The 25,716-nt window shown below is 37.1% G+C and overlaps 2 protein-coding genes and 1 pseudogene across 8 annotated transcripts in view; all 3 read left to right on the forward strand.

Annotated features, from left to right (window-relative positions):
* The window catches only part of TBC1D15 (TBC1 domain family member 15), a 64,161-nt gene extending 55,778 nt beyond the window's left edge, over nucleotides 1–8,383 (forward strand). For 5 of the 6 annotated variants that reach the window (XM_004281899.3, XM_049694984.1, XM_004281900.3 and 2 more), the window contains 5 exons: nucleotides 2,085–2,184; nucleotides 2,934–3,031; nucleotides 5,047–5,163; nucleotides 5,682–5,768; nucleotides 7,059–8,383. In XM_004281899.3, the coding sequence (XP_004281947.1) occupies nucleotides 2,085–2,184; nucleotides 2,934–3,031; nucleotides 5,047–5,163; nucleotides 5,682–5,768; nucleotides 7,059–7,280 (624 nt within the window). In that variant the 3' untranslated portion in view covers nucleotides 7,281–8,383. The remainder of the gene's footprint in view (nucleotides 1–2,084; nucleotides 2,185–2,933; nucleotides 3,032–5,046; nucleotides 5,164–5,681; nucleotides 5,769–7,058) is intronic. The other variant, XM_049694983.1, reaches the window with a different exon arrangement.
* A 151-nt stretch (nucleotides 8,384–8,534) lies between these two features.
* The window catches only part of TPH2 (tryptophan hydroxylase 2), a 108,418-nt gene continuing 91,236 nt past the window's right edge, over nucleotides 8,535–25,716 (forward strand). For both annotated transcript variants that reach the window (XM_049695001.1, XM_004281901.3), the window contains exon 1: nucleotides 8,535–11,625. The gene's annotated coding sequence lies outside the window, so the exon portion shown is untranslated. The remainder of the gene's footprint in view (nucleotides 11,626–25,716) is intronic.
* Nucleotides 20,252–25,716, forward strand: LOC101275121 (E3 ubiquitin-protein ligase RNF114-like; annotated as a pseudogene).

Consider the following 25,716-nt stretch of genomic DNA (forward strand, 5'->3'; position numbering starts at 1 on the left):
ATTGAGAATGGTCTGGGGATTTTTCTAGTCTTTATTCTAAAAAGATCTCTTAATATATTGTCTACTAACATCTTTTGCTTCATAATATTTGAATGAAAGGGCAATAAGTTACAATCAAAATAATCCGCACAATTATTTTTCACTGCATTGCTATTGTTTTGGTGTCCTTGAATCTGTGCTGCTGTTTGACTCCTTTTTGTTTTATGGATTTATTTAACATAAGTTTTAACTACTTTAGTGAGGCTGAATTCAGTGTCTGTAGATTTACTTTTGTTGATATTTACTCACATCTAATGTAGGTCTAGGCATAGACTTTGTTTTCGAAATATAGAAATATTTGCAGAACGATCTGACGAACTTTCTTATAGCCACCATTCATTTTGCCATATAGTTTTGTCCCACCCTTCCTTCTCACCCCCATCCATATATATACACACACACATCCCTGTATACATGTACATATACATATATTTATACATGCATGCATATGTGCATTCCTATGTATACGTATGCACACACATATTTATTTACAGTTACACTTGATGCCCTGTGTATATCCACTGTTGACCTCATTGCCCTTTCTCCAGGAGTAGCTACTTTTCTGAAGTCGGCTTCTGTCATTTTGGGAGTGCTGCTTTTTATAGCAGAGTGGGTAGCAGTGGCTATGCCATGTTGGTACTTCCAAACCAATTTTAGCTTTTGGTCATGTCACAACAAAAATTATGCTGTTAATCAAAGAGTTAATTCTGCCTTTCCCTTATAGTTCCATGTGGGAAATGTGAAGAAACTATATCCCAAAGGCTTGCGTTAGTCTGTTAAACTATTTCGTTCACTAATTAAACTATTTAAATCACTGAAGAGAAGCCATTTTATTGAGAATCAGTAGCCCTTAATTTTCAAAATTCTTTTTTACCAGGAATGAATGGTTTCTAATCAGATGGATACTTCTAATAAAGCACTATTATTGTCTCAGGAACGAAAAAAGAAGTGTGAAGGAGGGGATGTTGTTCTTAGGCTTTCACAAAGGTTAGGGCAGTAGTTCACCATAAAGGGGTTAGAACACTAGGGTTAAAGGGATCAGAATCATCTAAGAAGTCTTTATTTTGGTGCACTCCCCATCCCCAAATCTTGACTGAAGTGTTGGTAGGGAATCTGTTAAACTTCAAAGATTATTTAAAACATGTGTAACCACAGTAGTTCTCAAACTTTATGATCTCAGGACCCCTTCACACTCTTAAATATTATTGAGGTTTCCAAGAGCTTTTGTTTATGTGGGTTATATCTATTGATGTTTGTCATATGAAAAATTAATGCTAGGAAATTTATAAATATTTATTTATTCATTCATCTAAAAATGCTACATCTTGGTATACATACATTTTTTTTAATGAAAAATAACTTTTCCAAAACAGTTTACTGAGAAGAGGGATTATTTTTCATTTTCTTTAATGTTTAGTTTAGTAGTTTAGTTTAATAGAACACAGCTGACTTGCATATCCGCTCCTGTATGCAGTCTGTTGCAATATCACACATCATATAGCCTTTACACTTATGGGGGAATTTAAAGTGCAAAATGCATAGATTGTGTTAGTGTTGTTACGAAATGGTTTTGACTTCATAGATTCCCTAATGTCATCAAATCTAAGAAATAATTAGCTAATTCTTTAACATGATATGTTAAAGCTAAAATTAATTTTATTTCATATGTTAAATTGAAGAAATATTTAACAGTGAAGTGATTTGATAAAAGTCTATTTTCCAATGTGTGTTCCATTCATCAAGTCTCTTATTTGACGTAAGAAATAAGTATTGATATATCAGTCAGTCTACCCCTGCTGTCTCTGCATTATTATCTAAAAAAAAAAATGAATAGAGGGAAAAAATAATTCTTAGTTTGAGACCAAGTTTCTCTTTCCTCCTTTTTGATGTTGCTTTAGCATTTTAATTAGTTGTGATTTAAAAATATAACCAGTGTGGTATAAATCCAGCATTTGTCATTATATTCATGGCATAGTTATCGGTGATTATGTACTGTAAAATATTTATTAAATATAACTTATGTGATAACATTTATTTTTTTAAAGCATCAAAATTTTGAAGAACAAATGCAAGGCATGAAGACCCAGCTAATTCAGCTAAGTACCTTACTTCGATTGTTGGACAGTGGATTTTGCAGTTACTTAGGTAAGTTTAATGAAACAAAACTATACCCAGCAAATTGTAAGGTAATACGAACAGAGAAAAAATGTAAAGAGCTCTTTTAAAGATGTATATACTCTACCAATGTTGCCTGGGTTCCTCTGAGGAATAAAAGTGTGGGACCAAACAGTCCTTGTATAATTTTGCCTTAAAACAGTTTATTTATAAAGTGAATTATAGTTGTCCCTCATTATTTGTGGGGGATTGGTTCCAGGACCCACCCGCCACCCCTATACCAAAACCTGAGGATACTCAAGTCCCTTACATAAAATGGTGCAGTATTTGCATATAACCTATGCACATCCTCCTGTAGACTTCAGATCATCTCTAGATTATTTATTGTACCTAACACAATATAACTGCTGTGTGAATAGTTGTAAATACAATGTAAAGACTATGTAAATAGTTGCTAGGCAAGGCAAATTCAAGTTTTGCTTTTTGGAACTTTCTGGAAATTTTTTTTTTCCAAAAATTTTCCATTCATGATTGGTTGAATCCACGGATGCAGAACCTGCAGATATGGAGGGTCAACTGTATTTGTTGTTATTTGGTGGTTTTCTTTTAAAGAAGTTAGCCTGCAAATTTAAATTGTTTCCTTGAATTAGTAGAAGGCAATTAAATTTATAGGACTTTTAATAGCCTAAGATGAATAGAAAAACTTGGGTTTGAAATAGGTCACTGTATTCTGAGATAATTAGCATGAGTAAGCCATATATATATTTTTTTCTGTGTAGAATCCCAGGACTCTGGATACCTTTATTTTTGCTTCAGATGGCTTTTAATCAGATTTAAAAGGGAATTTAGTTTTCTAGATATTCTTCGATTATGGGAGGTAAGTTCTTAAATTATTGTAAAAATTAATATTTTTTATGGAAACATTTTGTATCTGTAGAGTGTAAATGGATTATAATATCTTGACTGAAATTTCTAAAGCAGTTACGTTCTGAAAATTCTAATGGTTTGTGGTCTCTCCTTAAAAAAAAAAAAAAATTAACCATCTTGAAATGAATGTGTGGTCTTTGGAGCTTTTTTCTGTAAATCAAATCCTTGTGCGATTGGGTGCCAGTGAGTTTCCCAGAACCAGTTTTCTGGACCACTTGTGCCTGTGTTCTTTCCTTGGAAGGCTTGACTTTATGTGAGGCCCTGCCACATTTGGGTGTAGATTTGAATAGAGTTAAGGAAGTTTTGGCAGGCCAGTCAATTGAGATAGTACTTTATTTGTAGTCTGAAATATTGGGAGGGAACTGACTTGTGTTTTGCTTTTTTAAAGAACTTTAAGTTACAGCAGAATACTAAGAATAATATAACAAATATCCCACTATCCACATTTAACATATGTAAATATTTTGCCGTATTCACTTCTGGTTTTTTCTCTTTCTTTCCAAGACAAAAAGTATTTAAAGATACAGCTCATATCTTTAATCACCATCCCAAGCCCCATTTCCCTCTTCCCCTCTCTAGAGGATATTCATGATCATGTTTTTGGTTTATGTCCTTTTATTCCCTCTTGCACCCAGGGCAACTCTTGATGAAAAACAGAAAATTATTATTTTCTTCTTATACATCTATTAATTGTTAAGTTAACAGATGGATGTGCTTTTGAAATAGAATATTGGTATAATGACTGCTTGATGCCTTATCTTTATAAAAGTAAAGATGACAGAAATATTCCCAAGGAAAGAATGGGGGAAATAATCTGTTTGGATAATAAATAGCCTTGTATACAGTGGGCACCCTGAGGCTTTTACACCTGGAAATTGATTCCTGTACTTCTGGTGACTGTGCTGCCATTAGAGAAGGTGATGCACTGATTGAAGGATCACCACTTTATGGAGGATCACTTTCTTTGTTTGAAATTAGAAGGAAAACGCACATGTTCTTGACCCAGAATCATATTTTAAAGTTAATCAATTTTATTAAATTGTTATCTCAACTTCTTTTTAAAAAATTATCAACATAGCTGTAATAACTCCTTAGTCTGTGTTTACCAAATAAATTGGAACTTTTAATGAAACTTTTGAGGTTAATTGCATTGTAATTAAACTTTTAAGAATTGGATTTAGTCTGAAAATTATTCTGCTTAATTTACTTCTGGTAAAAGAAGTAAAAACATTTCAGGTATGCTTTAATAATAGTGTTTACATGGCTCTTTTGATCTTTCTAAAAAAGATATTATTAGGTACATTAACCGGGGGAAATTAAGAACTTAAGTTTTAGGGCATTGGCTATACTTAGGAAGAAGTGCAGCTATTGATCAAATGTTTTATACATTTGGGTATAAATTTTGGGTGGTCAATTCAGTTTTTGTCAGAGATATTCTGAGTTATATAATATGATGTTTAGAATGTAGAGCTACCTCTGGGTGTTTTTAATTCCATGCAGTGTACAACTGAATCTTTATTCCCATGATTTAGCTCCCCTGTACCCCTCCCCCGCCCCACCGAGACTGAAGATGATTTAAAAGTGAAAAACTGAAGGTTCAGAAAAATACTGAAAATACCTCTGGCCCTTACACTTTAACCTCATGACTGTGGCTCCTTAGTTAATACCATTTATCATACTGGTTAGGTTCAATGTTACTGTAGTTACCTAAAGAGCCACATTTGGAACTCATCATATTCATATAATAGTTAATATTATATTAACTATTAATATAATAGTTACTTTGTAGGTAAAAGTAAGACTTTCCTTCCCCACACCTCATTTCTTAACTAGAAAAAGAGTGGACTACCCCATCAAGGCAACTCGTGCTTTGCACAGAAGTCATTCAGAGTTCGGCATTGTATCTGTGAGGAAAATATTTTAGAATTGATAGAGTTTACTAAATAGGTGTTCTATTTTTTATAGGTAATGTGGACTGAACTACCATGTAAAAATTTCCATCTTCTTCTCTGTTGTGCTATTCTGGAATCAGAAAAGCAGCAAATAATGGAAAAGCATTATGGCTTTAATGAAATACTTAAGGTAGTTGTTACTTTAACTTAAATTTTAATATTTTGACTCTTTCCTCTTTTGGTGGTATTGATATACATACATTTCCTTGGAACATTATTGAATCCCTCAAGTAATTTAAATTTTATCAATGACAGTCAGTACTAGGACTGACTCTCTGAGAATGACAGTTCAGCAAGTACGTATTGCCAGTTATTTTTCCTAGCTAATTAGGAGGAAAAGGAAATTCAGCAAGTGCTCTTTTATGTAGTTCAATTTTCTAAAAAAATAATTCTTTTGCTTATAACTTGAGATAGTAGACTTGGGACAACTGCTGGATTTAATGTTCCGTAAGCTTATTAGCTATTCTTTAGCTTTAAAACTTAAAATGATCTAATGAAAGATATATTAAATTTCCTGTTCACTTGTAGTATGAGGGTGTTTTTATTTTAAGGATTTCATCTACAGTGTAATATAACTGGTAATAAGTTGTATAGTAGAATATAATAGTGTTTCAGTTTCAGTTATTTTATTTTATTGATTTATTTTAGCATATCAATGAATTGTCCATGAAAATTGATGTGGAAGATGTACTATGCAAGGCAGAAGCAATTTCTCTACAGATGGTAAAATGCAAGGTATACAGTGTTTTAAGTAATTGTAAGATTTTTTTTGTTCATATGTTTTTGGTGGATTGAGGTCAAGAAAGAATTTTTCCTTTCAGAAGTAAAATTGGCAGCAAGTTGAAGGCAGACACAAAGCATTGGCTAGCATTTGTTTACCATTATAAATTTACAGCACTTAATTGAAAACAATTGGTTAATTATGCTAGATAGGAAACATATAATAATAAGGCAAAATGACAAAAGTAATGAAAACAATAAAGAGGCTGCAGAAGCATTGATAAATTACCTAATCAAAGAACACAGAATAGGACCTCATATTAAATATGTAGTATCTTTAAGTAAAGACAGATGCTAATCAGAAATAATTAAATGAAGAGTATTTGGTCTATGTCATTACATTTGTATCAGTCAAACTCTTAATAATCTCTAAAAACAAGGCAAAGTTGATGTGTTATGTTCTGAATTTAAACCAAAGTATTAGACTTTTGATGTATTTTGGTTTTCATATTTTTTATGAGAATTCTTATTTGGTCTTCGTGTCATTTGATCATGGTTCCAAATATTTATTTTGGTTCAGTTTTACACACAGTTATTTGATAGCTGTTCTGTTCAAAACCTGCCAGTGAGGGCTTCCCTGGTGGCACAGTGGTTAAGAATCCTCCTGCCAATGCAGGGGACATGGGTTCGAGCCCTGGTCCCGGAAGATCCCACATGCCGCGGAGCAACTAAGCCCATGCGCCACAACTGTGAGCCTGTGCTCTAGAGCCTGCAAGCCACAACTACTGAAGCCTGTGCACCTAGAGCCCGTGCTCCGCAACAAGAGAAGCCACCGCAATGAGAAACCCATGCACTGCAACGAAGAATAGCCCCTGCTCGACACAATTAGAGAAAGCCCGTGTGCAGCAATGAAGACCCAACGCAGCCAAAATAATTTTTTTAAAAAACCCAAAAAACCTGTCAGTGAGATACTTCTTATGTTTAAGGAACTTCTGTGTATTGAGGGAGAAAGATGGTGTCAATAAGGAGAATGAAATAAATGCAAAATATTAGAAAACAATATGCTTGTGGGAGTGGTGGGATGGGGTGGAGAGTGGCTAATTCAGAATAGAAGGTCAGAGAACCACTTATTAAAAAGAGTGGTTAAGGGTTTCATTTGGAGTGGAGAAGGATGGTTTGAGAGGGTGCATAACAATTACACTGTTAAAGCAAATGCTTAGATGTAGTATTAAATAGAAGTGTTAATTTGTGATTACTTTTCCTCTATGGTGAATGATGATTTTATATTTGATTTTTCTTATTCAGGAGTTGCCACAAGCAGTTTGTGAGATCCTGGGGCTGCAGGACAGTGAAGTTACAACACCAGATTCAGACAATGGTGAAGATGAAAATGTTGGCATGACTAGTTGTCCGACATCTGCATTTCAGAGTAACTCCTTGCCTGTACTTGCTGCCAGTGGAGCCAGAGATGACAACCCGGCAGAGATATCCATGTCCCCAAATGTCAGCAGAGTAACACCTGCATGATCATTCTTCTTGCTTTTTGAAGAGACACTTCATTGCAACTTCTTTTCAAGTACTGGAAAGGTGGAAATTTAAAATCTTGGTATTGATCATGCTTTAAGGTTTATGGAAAGAAAGTGTACTGATGTTCTTGCATTAAAGCTTTATGAAGATTTAAACTAATTATTTTTGTAGTTACTTCTACCAAATAGCCTTTCCTTTTCAATAACATTCCTTAGTATTTTTATAGCTAAGTACATTTTATTTTCTCGCTGATGAACTGGAATTGGATAAATATTACAAGTGGATGAGTTGGAAATTGTGCACTTTGAAAACATTCACTTTGTTTACTCCAAGTTCAGTGGGTTTGGATTTGATTAAATGTTGAGCCTTTCTATAGCATTCTAAGTTGAGAAGTAGATTGTTACCCAGTGATGAAATAAAAGAATTTGTTTTTCTCTTTTGTTTACAACAATACAGCTTAAATATTTATGCTGGTTGAATGTGATATGAATTGGACATTTTCATCAATGCAGTTTAATGTGTAGATAAAGAGCTATTTCAACCATAAGAAGTGGATTGGCAGTATATTTTTACATTGAATTTTTCTTCACTTGTATATAAAGACTGTATAAGTACTTATTTATGAGTATAAGAAAGGATAGGCATATTTTCTTTAACTGAATAAACTTGACTATTGATTTATATAACCTGATTTCACAAAGTTAATACATAGCTTCAATATGAGATCTTTTTCAAAACTATTTTCTTAACCAAACATTTATTTCACGAGACTACATCCAACCCTGTATCTGGTATAATTTTCAAGTTAATTGCTTGTAGTCTCACTTTACTAGTAATGTTTACTATCTTTCCTAATAATGTATTAACTGATTAATCAGGTCTTTAAATTTTTATGAAATACTCTTTACCAAAAGCTTATGTCAAAAATTTCAATATACTATCACAAGTCTCAAAATAATACTTTTTTGTATATGAATGAAGCTGTTGTTTTTACCATGCAGTGTTGCATGATATTAAGTTATGTGTAATTAACATAACTGATTCCATTTTAATTGTAATTTGTTAAATTCTGTACATATCATTAAAATCAATTTGAAGTTGAAGTAGTGTTTTCAGTTAAATTACACCTAGAAATAATCTGCTAGTTTTTCATCAGAAGAAAAAAATCCAAGATGGGCCCCAGTGCATCTTATATTTTTATGTGATAGAAACAATCATTTGAATGAGTTGTGGAAATAAGCAAGAAACATGACCGTTTATAGAACTAAAGAAACTTTTCATTAGCATGAAATTGGGCATAGTGTTGCCTTGGAGGATATAATTATCTGAATCAGTAAATCAGCTTCCTACAATTGATGTTAATAATGTAAAATAAAAGCTACACAGTTCTAAAATGGTCCAGTAGGTGGCTTTTTTTTTTCCCCCAGAGAGCTAGGGAACCAAAAGAACTTTTTTCTTACTTGAGCATTAACTGACAGTCATGATAGTAGAACCATTAGATTTTTAGTTTTTAATATCATATGTGTGTTATCTTTCATCAGTTAATAATGAGTAAGCCTATTCAGAGAAAAAAAAAAGTAAACTGATCAAAGCCTTGGCATCTCCAGCCTTTCATTTCCTGCTGTTGAGGAAATTGCTGAGAACATCTTGATGTCCTTCTTGTTCTTCCTGGACAGGGGCTTTTGGGGAGTTTTTTTCTACTATGTAATATAATATCTACTTCAGAGTTTTAAAAAATCTTAATACATTTAGTAAGTTGAACTTTTGTCAAGTTCTATTATTTTAAAGCTACTTGTTAAAAACATTTTTACTAAACAGTCTGAATTTCTCTTTAGCCCATTTTTTATATGGAAATGATACTCATGTAGTGCTAAGTAAAGTCTTACTTGATTAGAGTCCTCAAAATCCAGTTAGCAAATACCATGTGAACTTGAGCTGTTTGATATTGCTAAAATAGATAGTTCAGGTAAATGTCTTAGTTTAACCTTTTAAAGATTTGTTTCAGTTTTCATAAGATGCTCTGTCCATGCTAATAACATGTAAAATATTGTGTGCTATATTATATGATATTTAAAGTTAAAATTCAAGTAATTTAGCTGTAAAACGTATTTACAGTTCTGATAGGAGTCTATGGGAAACCTTTTTGCATTGGAGATCATTCCAATTTTGATTGTTTCATGTGCCGAGGATTCTTCACCTCTTTATAATGCTAGAAACTTGGTGATGACTAAAGCTTTTTTGAGTAAGGAAAACAACTTTTTGAGAATGACAGTGATTCTTGCTGAACCTGACCTTTCCAGAGGTTTTTATGGATGCCAACTAATTCTTACGGGAAATTGATGTAATTATGCCCATTATCAAAGATACTTTGTATAAAGTAACCCAAAATGTTTACTGAAGAACCTAGAATTTCACTTGACTTTGTGTGTAACTATGTAATAGGTAACATCATTCCAGCTTGCATTTCTTTACTGGGCTTTCAGAAGATGCATGAACCTCTTATTGTATTTGAAATCTCGTGTGTATACATGCATATTTTGGTGGAAAGGTCATATAGTTTCTCAAAAGGTTCTCTGATTTTCCCCAAAAGTTGAAAACCATTGTTATAAATTGTATAATATGAGGATAATGACATAATTTGACCCACGCTAATGATTTTATATGCTGAACCTCCATTAATTAAAATATGTTTAGAGTGCTCATTTCCAAATTCTTGGTCTGTATTGTCAAAATACATGTCCAGGCTCTACTTCAGAGCTACAGAATCAGAATCTTTGGAAGTGAGGTTAAGGAATCTGCATTAAAATGCTTCACAGGCTTCCATGTGGTTCCTGAGCCTCCCTGAAGTTAGAGAACTGGAATTATGTAGTGTATTTTACAGTTTAACATTTTGACTTATGGTCAGGTAGGCAAGTCCTTAAGTTGTTAGAGAGTAGTTCCTTGATTTTCCTCAGGTGGAATTTGCCCTAGTTCTGGTCACCATTTTTAGTAAAAAGTGATGCCAGTCATCTTAGCCCATAGGTTCCCCCTCCGTTCTTACATTTTTTTTTTTTTTTTTTTTTGCAGTACGCGGGCCTCTCACTGCTGTGGCCCCTCCCGTTGCGGAGCACAGGCTCCGGACGTGCAGGCTCAGCGGCCATGGCTCACGGGCCCAGCCGCTCCGCGGCATGTGGGATCTTCCCGGACCGGGGCACGAACCCGTGTCCCCTGCATCGGCAGGCGGACTCCCAACCACTGCGCCACCAGGGAAGCCCCTTTCTTACATTTTGAAGACAAACTTTCAGTGTCATTTTATTTCTGAACATGAAACAGGATTAAATTTGAGATGAATCTGAAAGGTTTCCATTAGTATCTAATGTGATTATCCAGTACTAAACATCTGTACTTAATTGTACTTTTGATGTGAATACTGCCATTTGAATGATATAATGTATTTGGCCTAATCTCCCTTTGGGTCCTTATAATATGCGAGTTTTAAGTTGTAGATTTTTGAGTATTGCTCTGATTTCAAGTATTTTTCTCACTGTTTTATAAATAGACTCCTATTTTTCAGGTTATCTGTCTTGACTTAGGGAAAAACAGTGTGTCATCCTTAGATGCAAATGTGGGGTGGGGTAGGGCAGTGCGATTGGACATACTTCTATAACTTTTGGGATATCCAAAAGCACTCTTTTAGCCCATGGGAAACTACATTGTTAACAAAGTCACTGTAAAGAAAAACTGATTGTAATCTAAGTCTCTTCTTCAAGAGCGCTCCGGAATCAAAAATATCATATTTGCCTAATGTAGTTCAATCCCTAAAGTTAGAATTGAAATGTTAGGGTAATAGGTCAGCTGTTAAATATGTTTCTCCTCAAATATCTCTGTGGTATATTGTTCCTCACATCTCTCTCTATGTGAAAAAGTAGAGTGAAAAGAACAAATTCCAGTAAGCTTAGCTATGACCAATGAGCAGTCCAGTTCTCTTTAAGCTTTTTTTAGTTAAGAAGACTATTAACTTCAGAAATGGGCTTTTGCTGTAACAGTCAGTAATAGATATTTCCAACACCACACTAGTCTGGAGGTACCAGACCCAATGGGTTAGTAGACTGCTTTAAAAAAAAAACTAGAGCTGTGTTTAGATTGCTTTAGATGTTGTATGGCCAAATTGTATATCTCTTTTCCATGGGTGTTGCAGGCTCACTTTCATCTGCTGTAGTACGGGTTGAAGTGGTGGAGGCCACTTGAGTTGATATAGTTTGGAGATTTTCTTCATGTGAGCACAGGCTCATCCCTCACTCTATCATGGCATAATCAATTTTATGAAGACTTCTCATTCAAAGAGTGGGATCTTCTAAGGTCTCAGGTGAGCCTAAGGCTTTTTTCCCCATACTGCTACCTTTTTTTTTTTTTAAATTCATTTGCAGATACTTAAAGTAACAGGATAGATGACAACTTCGTTAACTATGTACGTGACGTTGGTTTGTGAATATGTTGAAAAGAAAATGCTGTTATGTAGAAGCCTGCTTGAGTTTCTTAAAAGTTAATCATGGCAGGCTCATTTCATTTCCTTTTATTGATAGTATACTACCAAATCAAGAAAATACTTTAGCTATGGCATAAATTTATTTTGGTATGGTATTCATGTGGTTAGGTTGGAGGAATTAGGAGTGGATGGTAGTAATAGTGAACAATTCCTGCCAAAGAACCTAAAATGTACCCTGTAAGCTCTAGGAGTCAAATGTCAATGGGAAAAAAAATCCAACCAAACTGATTAGGTTGGTTTTGTGCTATAAAGTTCAGCCTTTTCTCTTCTATTCAATGTAGTTTAATCATAGAAGGCATACATATCAAATTTGCTTGTGACACAAACTTGATAGGCTGGAATGATGGCTTAAAACCAAAAAGACAAGCTACTTAAGGGAAAGAGATCAGACTTTGTGTTGATTCCCAATCTCAAAGTAATCACTATTGATTTTTTTCCAAATATCTGCATACTCTCACATCCCATATCTATTCTTTAATAACTTCACCTGCCTTCTCCGTTCACCTTGGGGAATGACCAGGAGAATTCTTTCGTACTTTCAGTTTATTTCCTTTTATCCTTCCCCTCAAACACATTTCTTTACATCTCTGAAGCTTAGCTTTCCTTTGATGACATTTTATTCCCAGTTGGATTTTTATTTGGCCAGGGTGGTGAGGGTGAGTGGTGACGGAGGGAGGGAAGAGTAAGAAGTCCTCGGGGTCTCTCATCTTTTGCCTACGAATGGAAGTATGTGTGTGTAGTGGGAGAAGTTGATAGGAGTGGAAAGATTGGTCTGACCTAATTGTGCACCATGGATACTCCTTTGTTTATTTATATCACGTTTTCCATATCTTTTTCCTAGAAGTCTTCAGCCTCCTAGGATCTACTTCCATTTTCCAGGTGGTTTAAGGACTGGCTTATATTATTTCTCTCTTGTTTTTACAACTGTCTTCAGTAGGACAGATAACTACTTTGAGGACTCATTGATGTCCTTAACATAAAACTTCCTTAATTTCGTGGGCCTTGTCTCATCTGTCAGCTGTTTATCAGCATGGCCATTCACGATCACATGGCCCTCTTCATCGGTAAGATCTTGTGTTTGAAGGTCTCCTTATCTGGCAATATCTCACTTTATACTTTCCTACTTTCTGACTCTTGGGCTCTGTAACTGCTTGGTCCAAGCCAATTCTGTAGGCTCTTCTTATGACTGTTGGCTGCCTGGTTATCATGGACTATAAGGACAGTCACTTCATCAAAACCTAGGTATACGTATCTCCTTAATTTCTGCCAAAGATTCCAAACCAGTTCCCCTATTTATATCACTCTGGCTTCAGAATCAGTGAAGGATAGGGAGATAACTAACACTTTGAGCATTTTAATATCTGCCAGACACTGTGATAAGAACTTTATACACATCCAATTTAATCAGCATAATAGCCCTATAAGATGTAGGTATTGAGACTTCCCTGGTGGCGCAGTGGTTGAGGATCCACCTGCCAATGCAGGGGACACGGGTTCGAGCCCTGGTCCGGGAAGATCCTACATGCCGCGGAGCAGCTAAGCCCGTGTGCCACAACTACTGAGCCTGCGCTCTAGAGCCCACGAGCCACAACTACTGAAGCCCGCACACCTAGAGCCTGAGCTCTGCAACAAGAGAAGCCACCACAATGAGAAGCCCGCTCACCGCAATGAACAGTAGCCCCTGCTTGCTGCAACTGGAGAAAGCCCGTGCAGCAACAAAGACCCAACGCAGCCAAAAATAAATAAATTTATAAAGAAAAAAAATGTAGGTATTATTTCCCTGTATTACAGAAATGAAGGCTTAGAAATGTGACATAACATGTCCTCAAGCACAGCTAGGTAAGTGGCAGAGCTAAGATTTAAACTCAGGTTTGTCAAAACCAATGCCCTATTTCTCTGCAGTATAGTTTATTTTTAAAAGTTTTAATTTTTGTCATCAACATCACACATGCACATGGTTTCCACAAGATTTGTTATGAGAATTTTTTTTCCTTCTCCCTACCCTCCAGTTCCTCCTCCCAGTGGCAAGACTTTCAACTTTCAGCTGATTCTTTTGGTGTTTATTTCTATATCTCTCAATGCTGTGATATGCTTGTGTTGCTCCTACTTTAATTTCCAGTTTGAGGAATTATCCATTGACTCCCTGTCTTCAAAGATGGAGACTTAGCTTTCTTCCCCCTCCCCTCAGTTCCCACAGTATACCCTTCTTTATGGTTCCATCTTCCATATAGTTGATATAATATTGGTTAGGGCAGTGCAGTTCTTAGCTGAGACGTGTCTTTGGCCCTTTCATTTTTCTTTGGGGGTTAATTCTTATTAAGGTTTTTTGTTTTTGTTTCTTTGGGTGTTTTTTTTCTTTTTTTGCTGATTTTATATATAATTGTCACTAATCCAATCTACCAAATGTTTAAATTGGGGCTTGTCAACTACGGGGGCTTTACCATAGGGGTAATCTGATTGCTCCATTTTGTTCAGAGCTCTTAATGTATTTTTAGGTTTTTCCTTTTTTCCTGGTCAGAGTCTCCAAGCTTTTCCCACTACCTGGCTGCAGGGTAAATGCCTGGTTCTCAGCCTCCTGTGGTTTGAGTCTCAGTATCCAGGGCATGCATTTATTTAATCACTTTCCTTTCAGGGTGATACTATTCTCAACCACGTCTAGTGCCCTTCAAACCAGAGGCCCTCTGTTTTACTGTTCCCAGAGAATAAGCTCCATTCATCTACCTGGGGGCAGGAGGGGAAGTGGCTTGGCTATGTAGAATAGAAGGGAATATGGGGTTTTAACTGCCTTTAAAAAAAATAACAGTTTCATTAGGATATAATTTATGTGCCATAAAATTCACTCTTTTAAAGTGTGCAGGTCACTGGTTTTTAATATATTCACAGAGTTGTGCAACTATTCCAATATCTAATTTTAGAATATTTTCATCACCGTCAGAAGAAACTGTACGCGGTAGTAGTCATTCCTACCTCCCGACTCCCTGCAGCCCCTGGCAACCACTAATCTACTTTCTGTCTGTCTGTCTGTCAGTTTCTCCTCTCCCCCATCCCTTTTCTTGTTTCTTTCTGCCTTTTCTAGACATTTTATATAAAGAATCATACAATATGTGGTCTTTTGTGACTGGCTTCTTTCACTTAGTATGTTGTTTTCAAGGTTCATTTATGTCCGAAGACATTTCAGTACTTCCTTTATATTACCATTTATGGACATACCATGTTTTGTTTTGTTTTTTCAGTAGTTGATATTTGAATTACTAGGAATTTTGTTTTTTTGATTATTATGAATAATGTTGCTATGAACATTTACGTACAAGTTTTTGTGTGGACATATGTTTTCATTTTAGGTGTATACTGAAGAGTAAAATTGCTGAGTCATGGTAACTCTAGGGTTAACTTTTTGAGGAAATGCCAAATGTTTTTCCAAAGTGCCCACACCGTAGTAACATACATCTAGGAGTAAGATTGCTGGGTCATATGGTAACTTGATAGTTAACATGTTGAAGGACTACCAAACAAAGTGGCTGTATCATTTTTCGATCCTGCCTACAATGTATGAAGCTTGCAATTTTTCCACTTCCTTCCAGTACTTGTCTGTCCTTTTTATCTTAGCCATCCTAGTGGTTTATAAAGTGGTATCTCTTTTTGTGTTTGATTTGCATTTTTCTAATGACTATTGATGTTGAACATCTTTCCATGTGCTTATTGTCTATGTAGTCTTTGGAGAAATGTCTGTTCAAATGCTTTGTCCATTTAAAAATTGGTTTACTTGTTTTTTCATTGTTGAGTTGGTAGAGTTCCTTATGTATTCTGGATACTGTCTTCTTTCAGATACATGACTTATAAATATTTTCTCCAATACTGTGGGTTGTCTTTTAATTTTCTTGATGATGTCCTTGGAGGCACAAAGTTTTTAATTTTGATGAAATCAGACTTTACATTTGGTTGCTTATGCTTTTATCATATCTAAGAAAGAATTGCCTAATCCAAGGTCGTGAAGATACTCCTATGTTTTCTTACGAGTGTTACAGTTTTAACTCTTAAATTTAGGTCAGTGATCCATTTTGAGTTAATTTTTGTGTATGAAGTAAGGTAGTGTAACCGAAAGCGGGGCCCGGCTGCCTGCCGACTGCTCACTGCTCAAAAGCCAATAAAGAGGCAATCTTCAATAAGTGGTGCCGGGAAAACTGGACGGCTACATGTAAAAGAATGAAATTAGAACCCTCCCTAACACCATACACAAAAATAAACTCAAAATGGATTAAAGACCTAAATGTAAGGCCAGACACTATCAAACTCTTAGAGGAAAACATAGGCAGAACACTCCATGACATAAATCACAGCAAGATCCTTTTTGACCCACCTCCTAGAGAAATGGAAATAAAAACAAAAATAAACAAATGGGACCTAATGAGACTTCAAAGCTTTTGCACAGCAAAGGAAACCATAAACAAGACAAAAAGACAGCCCTCAGAATGGGAGAAAATATTTGCAAATGAAGCAACTGACAAAGGATTAATCTCCAAAATATACAAGCAACTCATGCCGCTCAATATCAAGAAAACAACCCAATCCAAAAATGGGCAGAAGACCTAAACAGACATTTCTCCATAGAAGATATACAGATTGCCAACAAACACATGAAAGGATGCTCAACATCTCTAATCAGAGAAATGCAAATCAAAGCTACAATGAGGTATCACCTCACACCAGTCAGAATGGCTGTCATCAAAATATCTAGAAACAATAAATGCGGGAGAGGGTGTGGAGAAAAGGGAACCCTCTTGCACTGTTGGTGGGAATGTAAATTGATACAGCCACTATGGAGAACAGTATGGAGGTTCCTTAAAAAACTAAAAATAGAACTACCATATGACCCAGCAATCCCAGTACTGGGCATATACCCTGAGAAAACCATAATTCAAAAAGAGTCATGTACTACAATGTTCATTGCAGCACTATTTACAATAGCCAGGACATGGAAGCAAGCTAAGTGTCCACTGACAGATGAATGGATAAAGAAGATGTGGCACATATATACAATGGAATATTACTCAGCCATAAAAAGAAACGAAATTGAGTTATTTGTAGTGAGGTGGATGGACCTAGAGTCTGTCATACAGAGTAAAGTAAGTCAGAAAGAGAAAAACAAATATTGTATGCTGACACATATATATGGAATCTAAAAACAAAAAACAAAAAAAATGGTTCTGAAGAACCTAGGGGCAGGCCAGGAATAAAGATGCAGACATAGAGAATGGACTTGAGGACATGGGGAGGGGGAAGGGTAAGCTGGGACGAAGTGAGAGAGTGGCATGGACATATATACACTACCAAATGTAAAATAGCTAGTGGGAAGCAGCCGCATAGCACAGGGAGATGAGCTCTGTGCTTTGTGACCACCTAGAGGGGTGGGATAGGGAGGGTGGGAGGGAGACGCAAGAGGGAGGGGATATGGGGATGTTTGTATATGTATAGCTGATTCACTTTGTTATACAGCAGAAACTAACACACCATTGTGAAGCAATTATACTCCAATAAAGGTGTTTAAAAAAAAAAGTAAAAAAATTAAAAAATAAAAATAAAGAGGCAAGATCAGTGGAAAGCAAACTGCTTTATTTTGGATGCCGGCAACTGGGGGGTGGGGATGGGGTGTAGGATGGACGTCTGTCCAAAGGCCAACTCCCCCCTACTGACAGTCAGTGGGGAAGAGCTGTTATAGGTGGAGGGAGGGGCTCCATGCAGAAACAGCACAGTGGGCTCAGACAGTCATCTTGAAATTGGTCATTGGTGGTCTGACCAGCATCATCTTGATTGTTTTAGGTACAGTTAATCTTCAGTTCCAGGGTTGGTTGGTTCCCATTTCCTTGAGGCCAATTCTCGGAATTGTGGCAGCTTACGTCATGGCTGCAGCCTGGTCATCATGTAGTTAACTTCTTCCAACTGCTGGAGGTTTCAGTATCTTTAAGACAGCTCACAGGATATGGCTCAGAATATTATCTACAGCCCTTGAGGAGGAACTAAACGTCCTTGACTGTGCTTAATGACTGAACTATTATTGTTTGATCTCCTTTGACTCTTTTCCTTTGTTTCTGCATTTTCTCACTTCTCTGATTAAACTTATACTTTGGCTAAAGTTTTTCCACAGACAAAAGGCAGGTTGAGGATGTGGGGGGCAAGGACCGTAGGGTCCTGCTCTGCTTCAGTAGGAGTCTAACTTCATTGTTTTTCATGGGGATATCCAAAGTTATTCTTTGGCTATTGAATTGCCTTAGCACTTTTGTTGAAAATCAATTGACCATAAACGTAAGAGTTTATTTCCGAACTCTAAATTCTATTCCGTTTACCTGTATGTTGATCGTCTTGTAGTACCACACTGTTTTGATTAGTCTAACTGTTGTTAAGTCTTGACATTTTTTCACAGCTTCTTAAACAGTCTTTGAGCCATTCTTTTTCGGTCTCCTCCATTTACCTCCACTTCTAGAGGTATTTGATCCTTTAGGGGATTCGACAGTGTTAACTGAGTTGCTTCTCAGTCTTCTTCATTGATAGCTTCGGGTTCAGCTTTCTCATGTCTGCAGAGTCTTTGATCATTTGTTCATCTCCTTTTAAGCTCTCAGTTTTTTGTTGCTGTTGTTTCTCCAATTTATGCTACTCTTCTGTGCCTTAAAAAGGAAAGGAAGTCTTTTACTGTTGCTTTAGTAGGATTTCTGGAGGAAGCAAAAATAGTGAAATCTACACTCAGTTAGAAAGAGTCCTTTAAAATCTCATACGAATGATCTAGACCTATTGCCTACACTTCGGCATCCACACCCTTTAACTCCTGTAATTTGGGTTTTATTTCCTCTCTCTTGTTAAAACTGCACTCTTTAAGGTCACCAGTGACAGTTTCATCACCAAATCTAATGGTCTTTCTGTAGTTCTCATTCTTTTCCTCTTCTCTGTTCTAGTTGAAACCGTTGACCACAAGTTTTATCTTATCTCCTTTCTATGTATCACCTCCTTTAATCATCTTTTTACTTTGATGACTTCTCTTTTTCATTCTACCTTTAATTGTGAGCATCTTTCGTGGTTTAGTTCCTGGGTTCTCTATTTATATATTTATTATTAAAAAAATTTTAGATTGTGGTAAAATGCACATAACATAAAATTTACCTTCTTAACCAATTTTAAGTGCATGGTTCAGTGGTGTTAAGTACATTCACATTGTTGTGCAACCAACCTCCAGAACTTTTTATCTTGCAAAACAAACTCTGTACCCCATTTTCCGCTCCCCCCAGCCCCTGGCAAGCTCCATTTTGCTTGTGAGTTCAACTACTCTAGATACTTCATATAAATGGAATCATACAGTATTTGTCTTTTTGTGACTGACTTATTTCACTTAGCATAATGTCCTCAAGGTTCATCCATGTTACAACATTTGTCAGAATTTCCTTCCTCTTTATGGCTGAATAACATTCCATTGTATGTATATACCATGTTTTGTTTATCCCTTCATTCATTGATAGACACTTGTGTTGCTTCAGCCTTTTAGCTCTTGTGAATAACAATGCTATTAACATGGGTGCAGAAATATCTCTTTGAGTCCTTGCTTTCAATTCTTTCAGAAGTGGGATTGCTAAATCGTATGGTAATTCTGCTTTTACTTTTTTTTTTAATAGATTATTTATAGGCTGCATTGGGTCTTCGTTGCTGTGCGCAGGCTTTCTCTAGTTGTGGCGAACTGGGGGGCTACTCTTCGTTGTCTTGCAAGGGCTTCTCATTGTGGTGGCTTCTCTTGTTGCAGAGCACAGGCTTCAGTAGTTGTGGCTGGCGGGGCTCTAGAGTGCAGGCTCAGTAGTTGTAGCGCACGGGCTTAGTTGCTCTGCAGCATGTGGGATCTTCCTGGACCAGGGCTACGAACCCGTGTCCACTGCATTGGCAGGTGGATTCTTAACCACTGCGCCACCAGGGAAGCCCCATGCTTTTACTTTTTTGAGGAGGCGCTTTACTGTTTTCCGTAGTGACTGTACCATTTTATGTTTCCCTCAATAGTGCAAAAGGCTTCCAATCTCTCTAGAGAGGGTTTTTCTCTATATATATTATTTTATTTGGAGAGTTCATGTCCTGCATCAGCAAACATCACTGAATTACTCTCAAATTACTGTTCCCAGCTCTCATCTATTTCCCAAATTCCAGTCTCACATTTATAATTGCATGCTGTTTAAAGTCACTTGATAGTACTGCAGTCAACTCAAATTCACTGTCCCTAAAACTCCTGTTTTTTTCCCAAAACGTATTCCTTCTTCAGAAATAGTGGAAATACTACTATTTACAACATGAAAGCTTGATAATTAGTCTGTTTCTTATATGAGAATTCACCTATTTCGGAAGTAATAGGTCCTCGCCCCGCTCCCTCCCGCTTCGCCCACCCCCCACCTCCTGCCTTTACCCTGCGCCCCCGGGCGGCAAAATGGTGGCGCAGCCGCGGGACCGAGATAGGGTAGTGTGTTGCTGGCCAGGCCCGGGCCCGTGACGGAGGCCAAGCCCCTGGGCCGCTTCCAGTGTCCCATGTGGCTAGAATACAGTTCAGGTGCCGCATGGACACGTCCTTTGCTCTGCATGCCTGCAGGAATGTCTGAAACCAACGAAGTCTGGAGTGTGTCACAGCACTCTAGCACCTGGCTTCGGAGCCCTGGAGCTCCAGCGATAGATTGACAGCACAAGCACAGAGACTTCTTGCCATGACTGCTCTAAGATCCAAGATCTGGGCGCACGTGGCTACATGTTCCAAATACCAGAATTACATCATGGAATGTGTGAAGACCACCGCTAAGGATGCATCGCTTCAACCAAGGAATGTCCCAAACCGTTATACTCTCCCTGTCCTTACTGCCCCAAGAAGAATTCTGATCAAAAAGGACTTGTGGAACACTGCAAGTTATCCCATAGCACAGACACCAAATCTGTGGTTTGTCCAATATGTGCCTCGATGCCCTGGGGAGACCCTTTTGTTCCACTACCTTCTGCCGTTTTTTTCAGGCCACTTCATAATTCCGTTTTCCCAAAACTTTTTATCTTTTTGAGCAAAGAACTTTTCCAGGTGCCATTTAGTCTTCCAGGAAATTGAAATTTTTTCCATTAAGAGAATTTTCTAAAGACTGAAATAAATGGAAATCCGAAGGTGCAATGTCTGGTGAATACGGCGGATGAATCAGAACTTCCCAGCCAAGCTGTAACAGTTTTTGCCTGGTCATCAAAGAAACATGTGGTCTTGCGTTATCCTGACAGAAGATTATGTGTTTTCTGTTGACTAATTCTGGATGCTTTTCGTCGAGTACTGCTTTCAGTTGGTCTAACTGGGAGCAGTACTTGTTGAAATTAATGGTTTGGTTCTCCGGAAGGAGCTCATAATACAGGACTCCCTTCCAATCCCATCATATACACAACATCACCTTCTTTGTATGAAGACCGGCCTTTGGTGTGTTTGCTGGTGGTTCATTTTGCTTGCCCCACGATCTCTTCCATTCCATATTATTGTACAGTACCCACTTTTCATCACCCATCACAATTTGTTTTAAAAACAGAATGTTTTCATTACATTTAATCGTTTTGGTCTTTTAAAATTTATTTATTTTATTTATTTTTGGCTGCATTGGGTCTTTGTTGCTGTGTGCAGGCTTTCTCTAGTTGCAGCGAGCGGGGGCTACTCTTCGTGTGGTGTGCGGGCTTCTCATTGCAGTGGCTTCTCTTGTTGTGGAGCACAGGCTCTAGGCACGTGGGCTTCAGTAGTTGTGGGACGCAGGCTCAGTAGTTGTGGCTCGCGGGCTCTAGAGCGCAAGCTCAGTAGCTGTGGTGCACGAGCTTAGTTGCTCCGCGGCCTGTGGGCTCTTCCCGGACCAGGGCTTGAACCCGTGTCCCCTGCATTGGCAGGTTGATTCTTAACAGCTGCGCCACCAGGGAAGCCCTCATTACATTTAAGTAGAGAATCACATGCGGAAATATGGTCAAGGAGGGTTTTTTTTTGCTTAACTTATGTGGAACCCAAACATCAAAGCGATTAAAATACCCAAGCTGGTGCAAATGATTTTCAATGCTTGATTTGGATATTTTGAGTATTTTGCAGGCTGTCTTCTGCGTGGTATAATGTTGATTGTTCTCAGTTAATGTCTCAATTTGATCACTATCAACTTCAGCTGGTCTACCTGACCGTGGAGCATCGTCCAGTGAGAAATCTCCAGCACAAAACTTTGCAAAGCACTTTTGACACATTCAGTCAAGTCACAGCACCTTCTCCATACACTGCACAAATCTTTTTTTTGCATTTTGGTTGTGTTTTTACCTTTCTTGAAATAATAAAGCATAATATGCCAAATATGTTGCTTTTCTTCTTCCATCTTTAATATTAAAATGGCTACACAAAAATTCACCAATTTTGATGTCTTTTTTAAAATACATGCTGATATGACAGCTGTCACATACAGTCTAACAAAATTGTTTTGAATGAAGTTAAAGACACCTAAGTGCTACTACAGCCATCGTATAGAAAAAAACCGAATGAAACTTTCGGCCAACCCAATACCTTAGGGGAGTTGAAAGAGGCTTCTAGGAGGTGTTGCCTGAGCTGAATATTTAAAAATAAGTTTGTATTTGTTAACTGGAATGTAATGGGAGATAGTAAGGAGGTGATTCCAGGTAGAGAGAATTAATATAAGAAAATATATAGAGAACTGTTGTTGCTCAACAATGATGGAGTGTGGGTTTGGGGCAAGGGTGCCAGTGAAAGATAGACTGAAGAGGAAAGTGGGATCCAAATCCTGATAAACCTTGAATGGCATTCAGTGGGCTTTTCACTTTATCACCTTATCCTGTAGGGGAAAGAGATCAATGGGAAGGGCTTTGTGCAAAGCAATAGCATAACCATACTGGTATTTTAGAAAAGTAGCAGCTCAGAGGAGGACTTTAAGACTGAAGGCCTAAACCACTTAGGAGTTGAAATATAGCCAGGAGATTATGACCTGGATGAAGGCAATAGCGTTAAGCATGCAGTGAGAAGAAAAAGAGATGTTAAGGTGTAAAATCCATAGGACAACATGTCTACTTGGATGTGGGAGCAGATAAAAAGGTGCCAGAATAACTCCCAAGTTTCTGACTTGGGGGACTGGTTAAATTATTGTGTCATTCATTGAACCAGACCACACATAAATAATAGCAATTTAAGAAAAAAAAAACTCTTCGAAGTTAGATCTTATACATATTGCATGTGAATGGCCAAGTGAAGCTGTCCAACAAGCATTTGAGTATATGGGTTTAAAACTTGATGAGACCTAAGCTGGTTATAGAGATTCAGGTATTGTCAAATAACTGAATCTATGTGATATAGCTTCACTCACAATATATTGTTTGAGAAGAGAGTCAAGAATAAAACCCTGGGGAACACCAAATTTAAGAAGCAATTTAAAAGAAAAAGAAAAACACAAAAAAAGAAAATAAGAAAAAAAATTGTCAGAGAGGTAGAAAAAGGAACACTAAGGGAAGATAAGTTTTTGGAAGACAAATATTAAACTTGAAAGACAGATTGAAGGACTGATTATTTGGAAATTTGAATGCCAGGATAAAAAATTTATATCTACAAAGGAAGCATTTATTATTTTTGTATTGGGACTATAGCCTAATGAAAATGATGCCTTAGTAAGATGTAGTCTAGGCAGGACAGTCTGTTAGAGGGAAGAAAATTGATAAAGTCTTCAACTAGAGTGGTGGCAGTTATGACTAGAAAAAGGAATGTCAAAATAAAAATCAACAAGTAGTTGGTGACTCGCTGAATATTATTTCTTTTTTTGGATAAATTATGAAATTTATTTATAAAATTTTTCCTTTTAAAAGCCAGAACATAACAAATATCACTTTCTGGAAACTCATCTTATTAGAAATATCAATAACATTGAGCAGTCTGTCCTCTGTGCTTCTAATGTCTTCTGCAGAGAATTCAGTGTATTTTATTTCACTTATTTATTTGCACGTATATTTCTTTCAGCTAGTCTGTGATTGCTTGAGGGTAGGTACTGTATCTCATTTATCTTTGCATCCCCAGGACTCAGTTTCAGTGGCTAACAGAGTGAGTGCTTAGCAAATCTTTACAGCTTCCCAAAATTACACAGCTTCCCAAATCCTGTTCTAGCTGAAGTAATCCATGTATGGTTTCTTGAGCCTACCTTGAGGGACCTTGTTACCTACTTTCTTGAAAGTACTTTCTTGAAAGTTACCTACTTTCTTGAGTTACCTTGTTTGGAATACTCAAGGGGCTGTGTAATGTAATAGTTGAGAGCGTGGATTTTGGAGCCAGACTGCCTGAACTTAAATCCTGCCTCAGCCACTTTTTAATTGTGTAAACCTTTGGCAAGTTACCTAAATTCTTTGTGCCCCAGTTTCTCCTTATATAAAATGGAAACAGTAGTTACTGCATTGTAAGTGTGGTTGTGATGATGAATCACATTTTTATCTAAAAAAGTGTTTAGAATAGGAATTGGCAAATACTAAGCACTCAGTAATATTAACTATTATTATTATTACTTCAATCAGTGTATTTATTTAATGTTTATTTATTTATTTTATCTATTTTTGGCTGCATCGGGTTTTCTTAGTTGCGGCACGTGGGATCTTCATTGAGGTGTGTGGGATGTTTCGTTGCGGCATGAGCTCTTTGTTGTGGTGTGCGGGCTTCTCTCTAGTTGTGGCGTGCCTCTTCTCTAGTTGTGGTGTGCGGGTTCCAGAGCACGTGGGCTCAGTAGTTGTGGCACGCGGGCTTAGTTGCCCTGCGGCATGTGGGATTTTAGTTCCCTGACCAGGGATCAAACCCGCATCCCCTTCATTGTAAGGTGGATTCTTTACCACTGGACCACCAGGGAAGTCCCAACCAAAATATTTAAACTTCACTTTCCTATTAGGTTATCAGAGCTGATTTTTAGAGGAAATTCAAGCCAAATATTTAATATTTCAAAAATTAGATCAAGTAATAATTATGTCCCCTCCAGACTCCGGAAACAATTAAAATCCAGTTAAGTTTTGCTCAGCCATTCCTGTTTTGAAAAATTTTCATCCTGTTTTCTATGTAGACAAGTAGTGCCAGTCCTAGGTTTTGTTTAGTTTTACAGTCAAACAAGTCCATTTGGTCAAGAGTCTTCCATCCTTCAGGAGGCTGGTAATATTTTCCATGGTTATTTTGTGGCTTACTAAAGTTTGAATAGTAAGTACATCAACTGATATGTGCATTTCAAATTGTTGGACTTGTTCTAGTTTCAAGTCATCAAAGGAATGACTATATGGGCATTTCATTTCCTTTTCCTTCCCACTTAGGAAGATTCTAGGGTTAGTGTCTCAACTATATCTATATGTGGCTAAATCACAGCCTCACATTTCCTTTACAATACAGTTGCCTGAACATCATTGCATAGTGGCATCACATGATTGGAAAGCAGTGTATTTTATGAACGCCATCACACACACAAGTGCACACACACAGTCATAACACATCAGATCAGAAAAAGCTTATTAACATAAAGTACAATGGCTTAGGGATTCTGCATTTGCTGATCTTTCTTGAATTATTTTCCTTGGAAAACTTTGAATTCATAGTTACCTAAAGGCTGAGGTTAACTTGCCAGTAGCAGATTTGAGAGATGAGAGCTAATGTCAGGGGATAGATGTTTTCTTTTACAAATAACACTGTTAGATATTGTTCTCCACCACCCATGCCCAAACTGCTACTCGACCTATGAAACAAATAGCACCACAAACACAGATAACCCCAGGCTTCAGGTCTGTAATCTGACTGTGGCCATCAGCAGCCAGAAATGAGTTTCTTTCTAATCAGCCTTCCATCAGTCCCCAGTCACTCATATAAAGGAGCCTGGGGAGGGGAAGATTCACATTGCTTTT

The sequence above is a fragment of the Orcinus orca genome, chromosome 11 (assembly GCF_937001465.1).
Source record: "Orcinus orca chromosome 11, mOrcOrc1.1, whole genome shotgun sequence".
Classification (NCBI taxonomy): Eukaryota; Metazoa; Chordata; class Mammalia; order Artiodactyla; family Delphinidae; genus Orcinus; species Orcinus orca.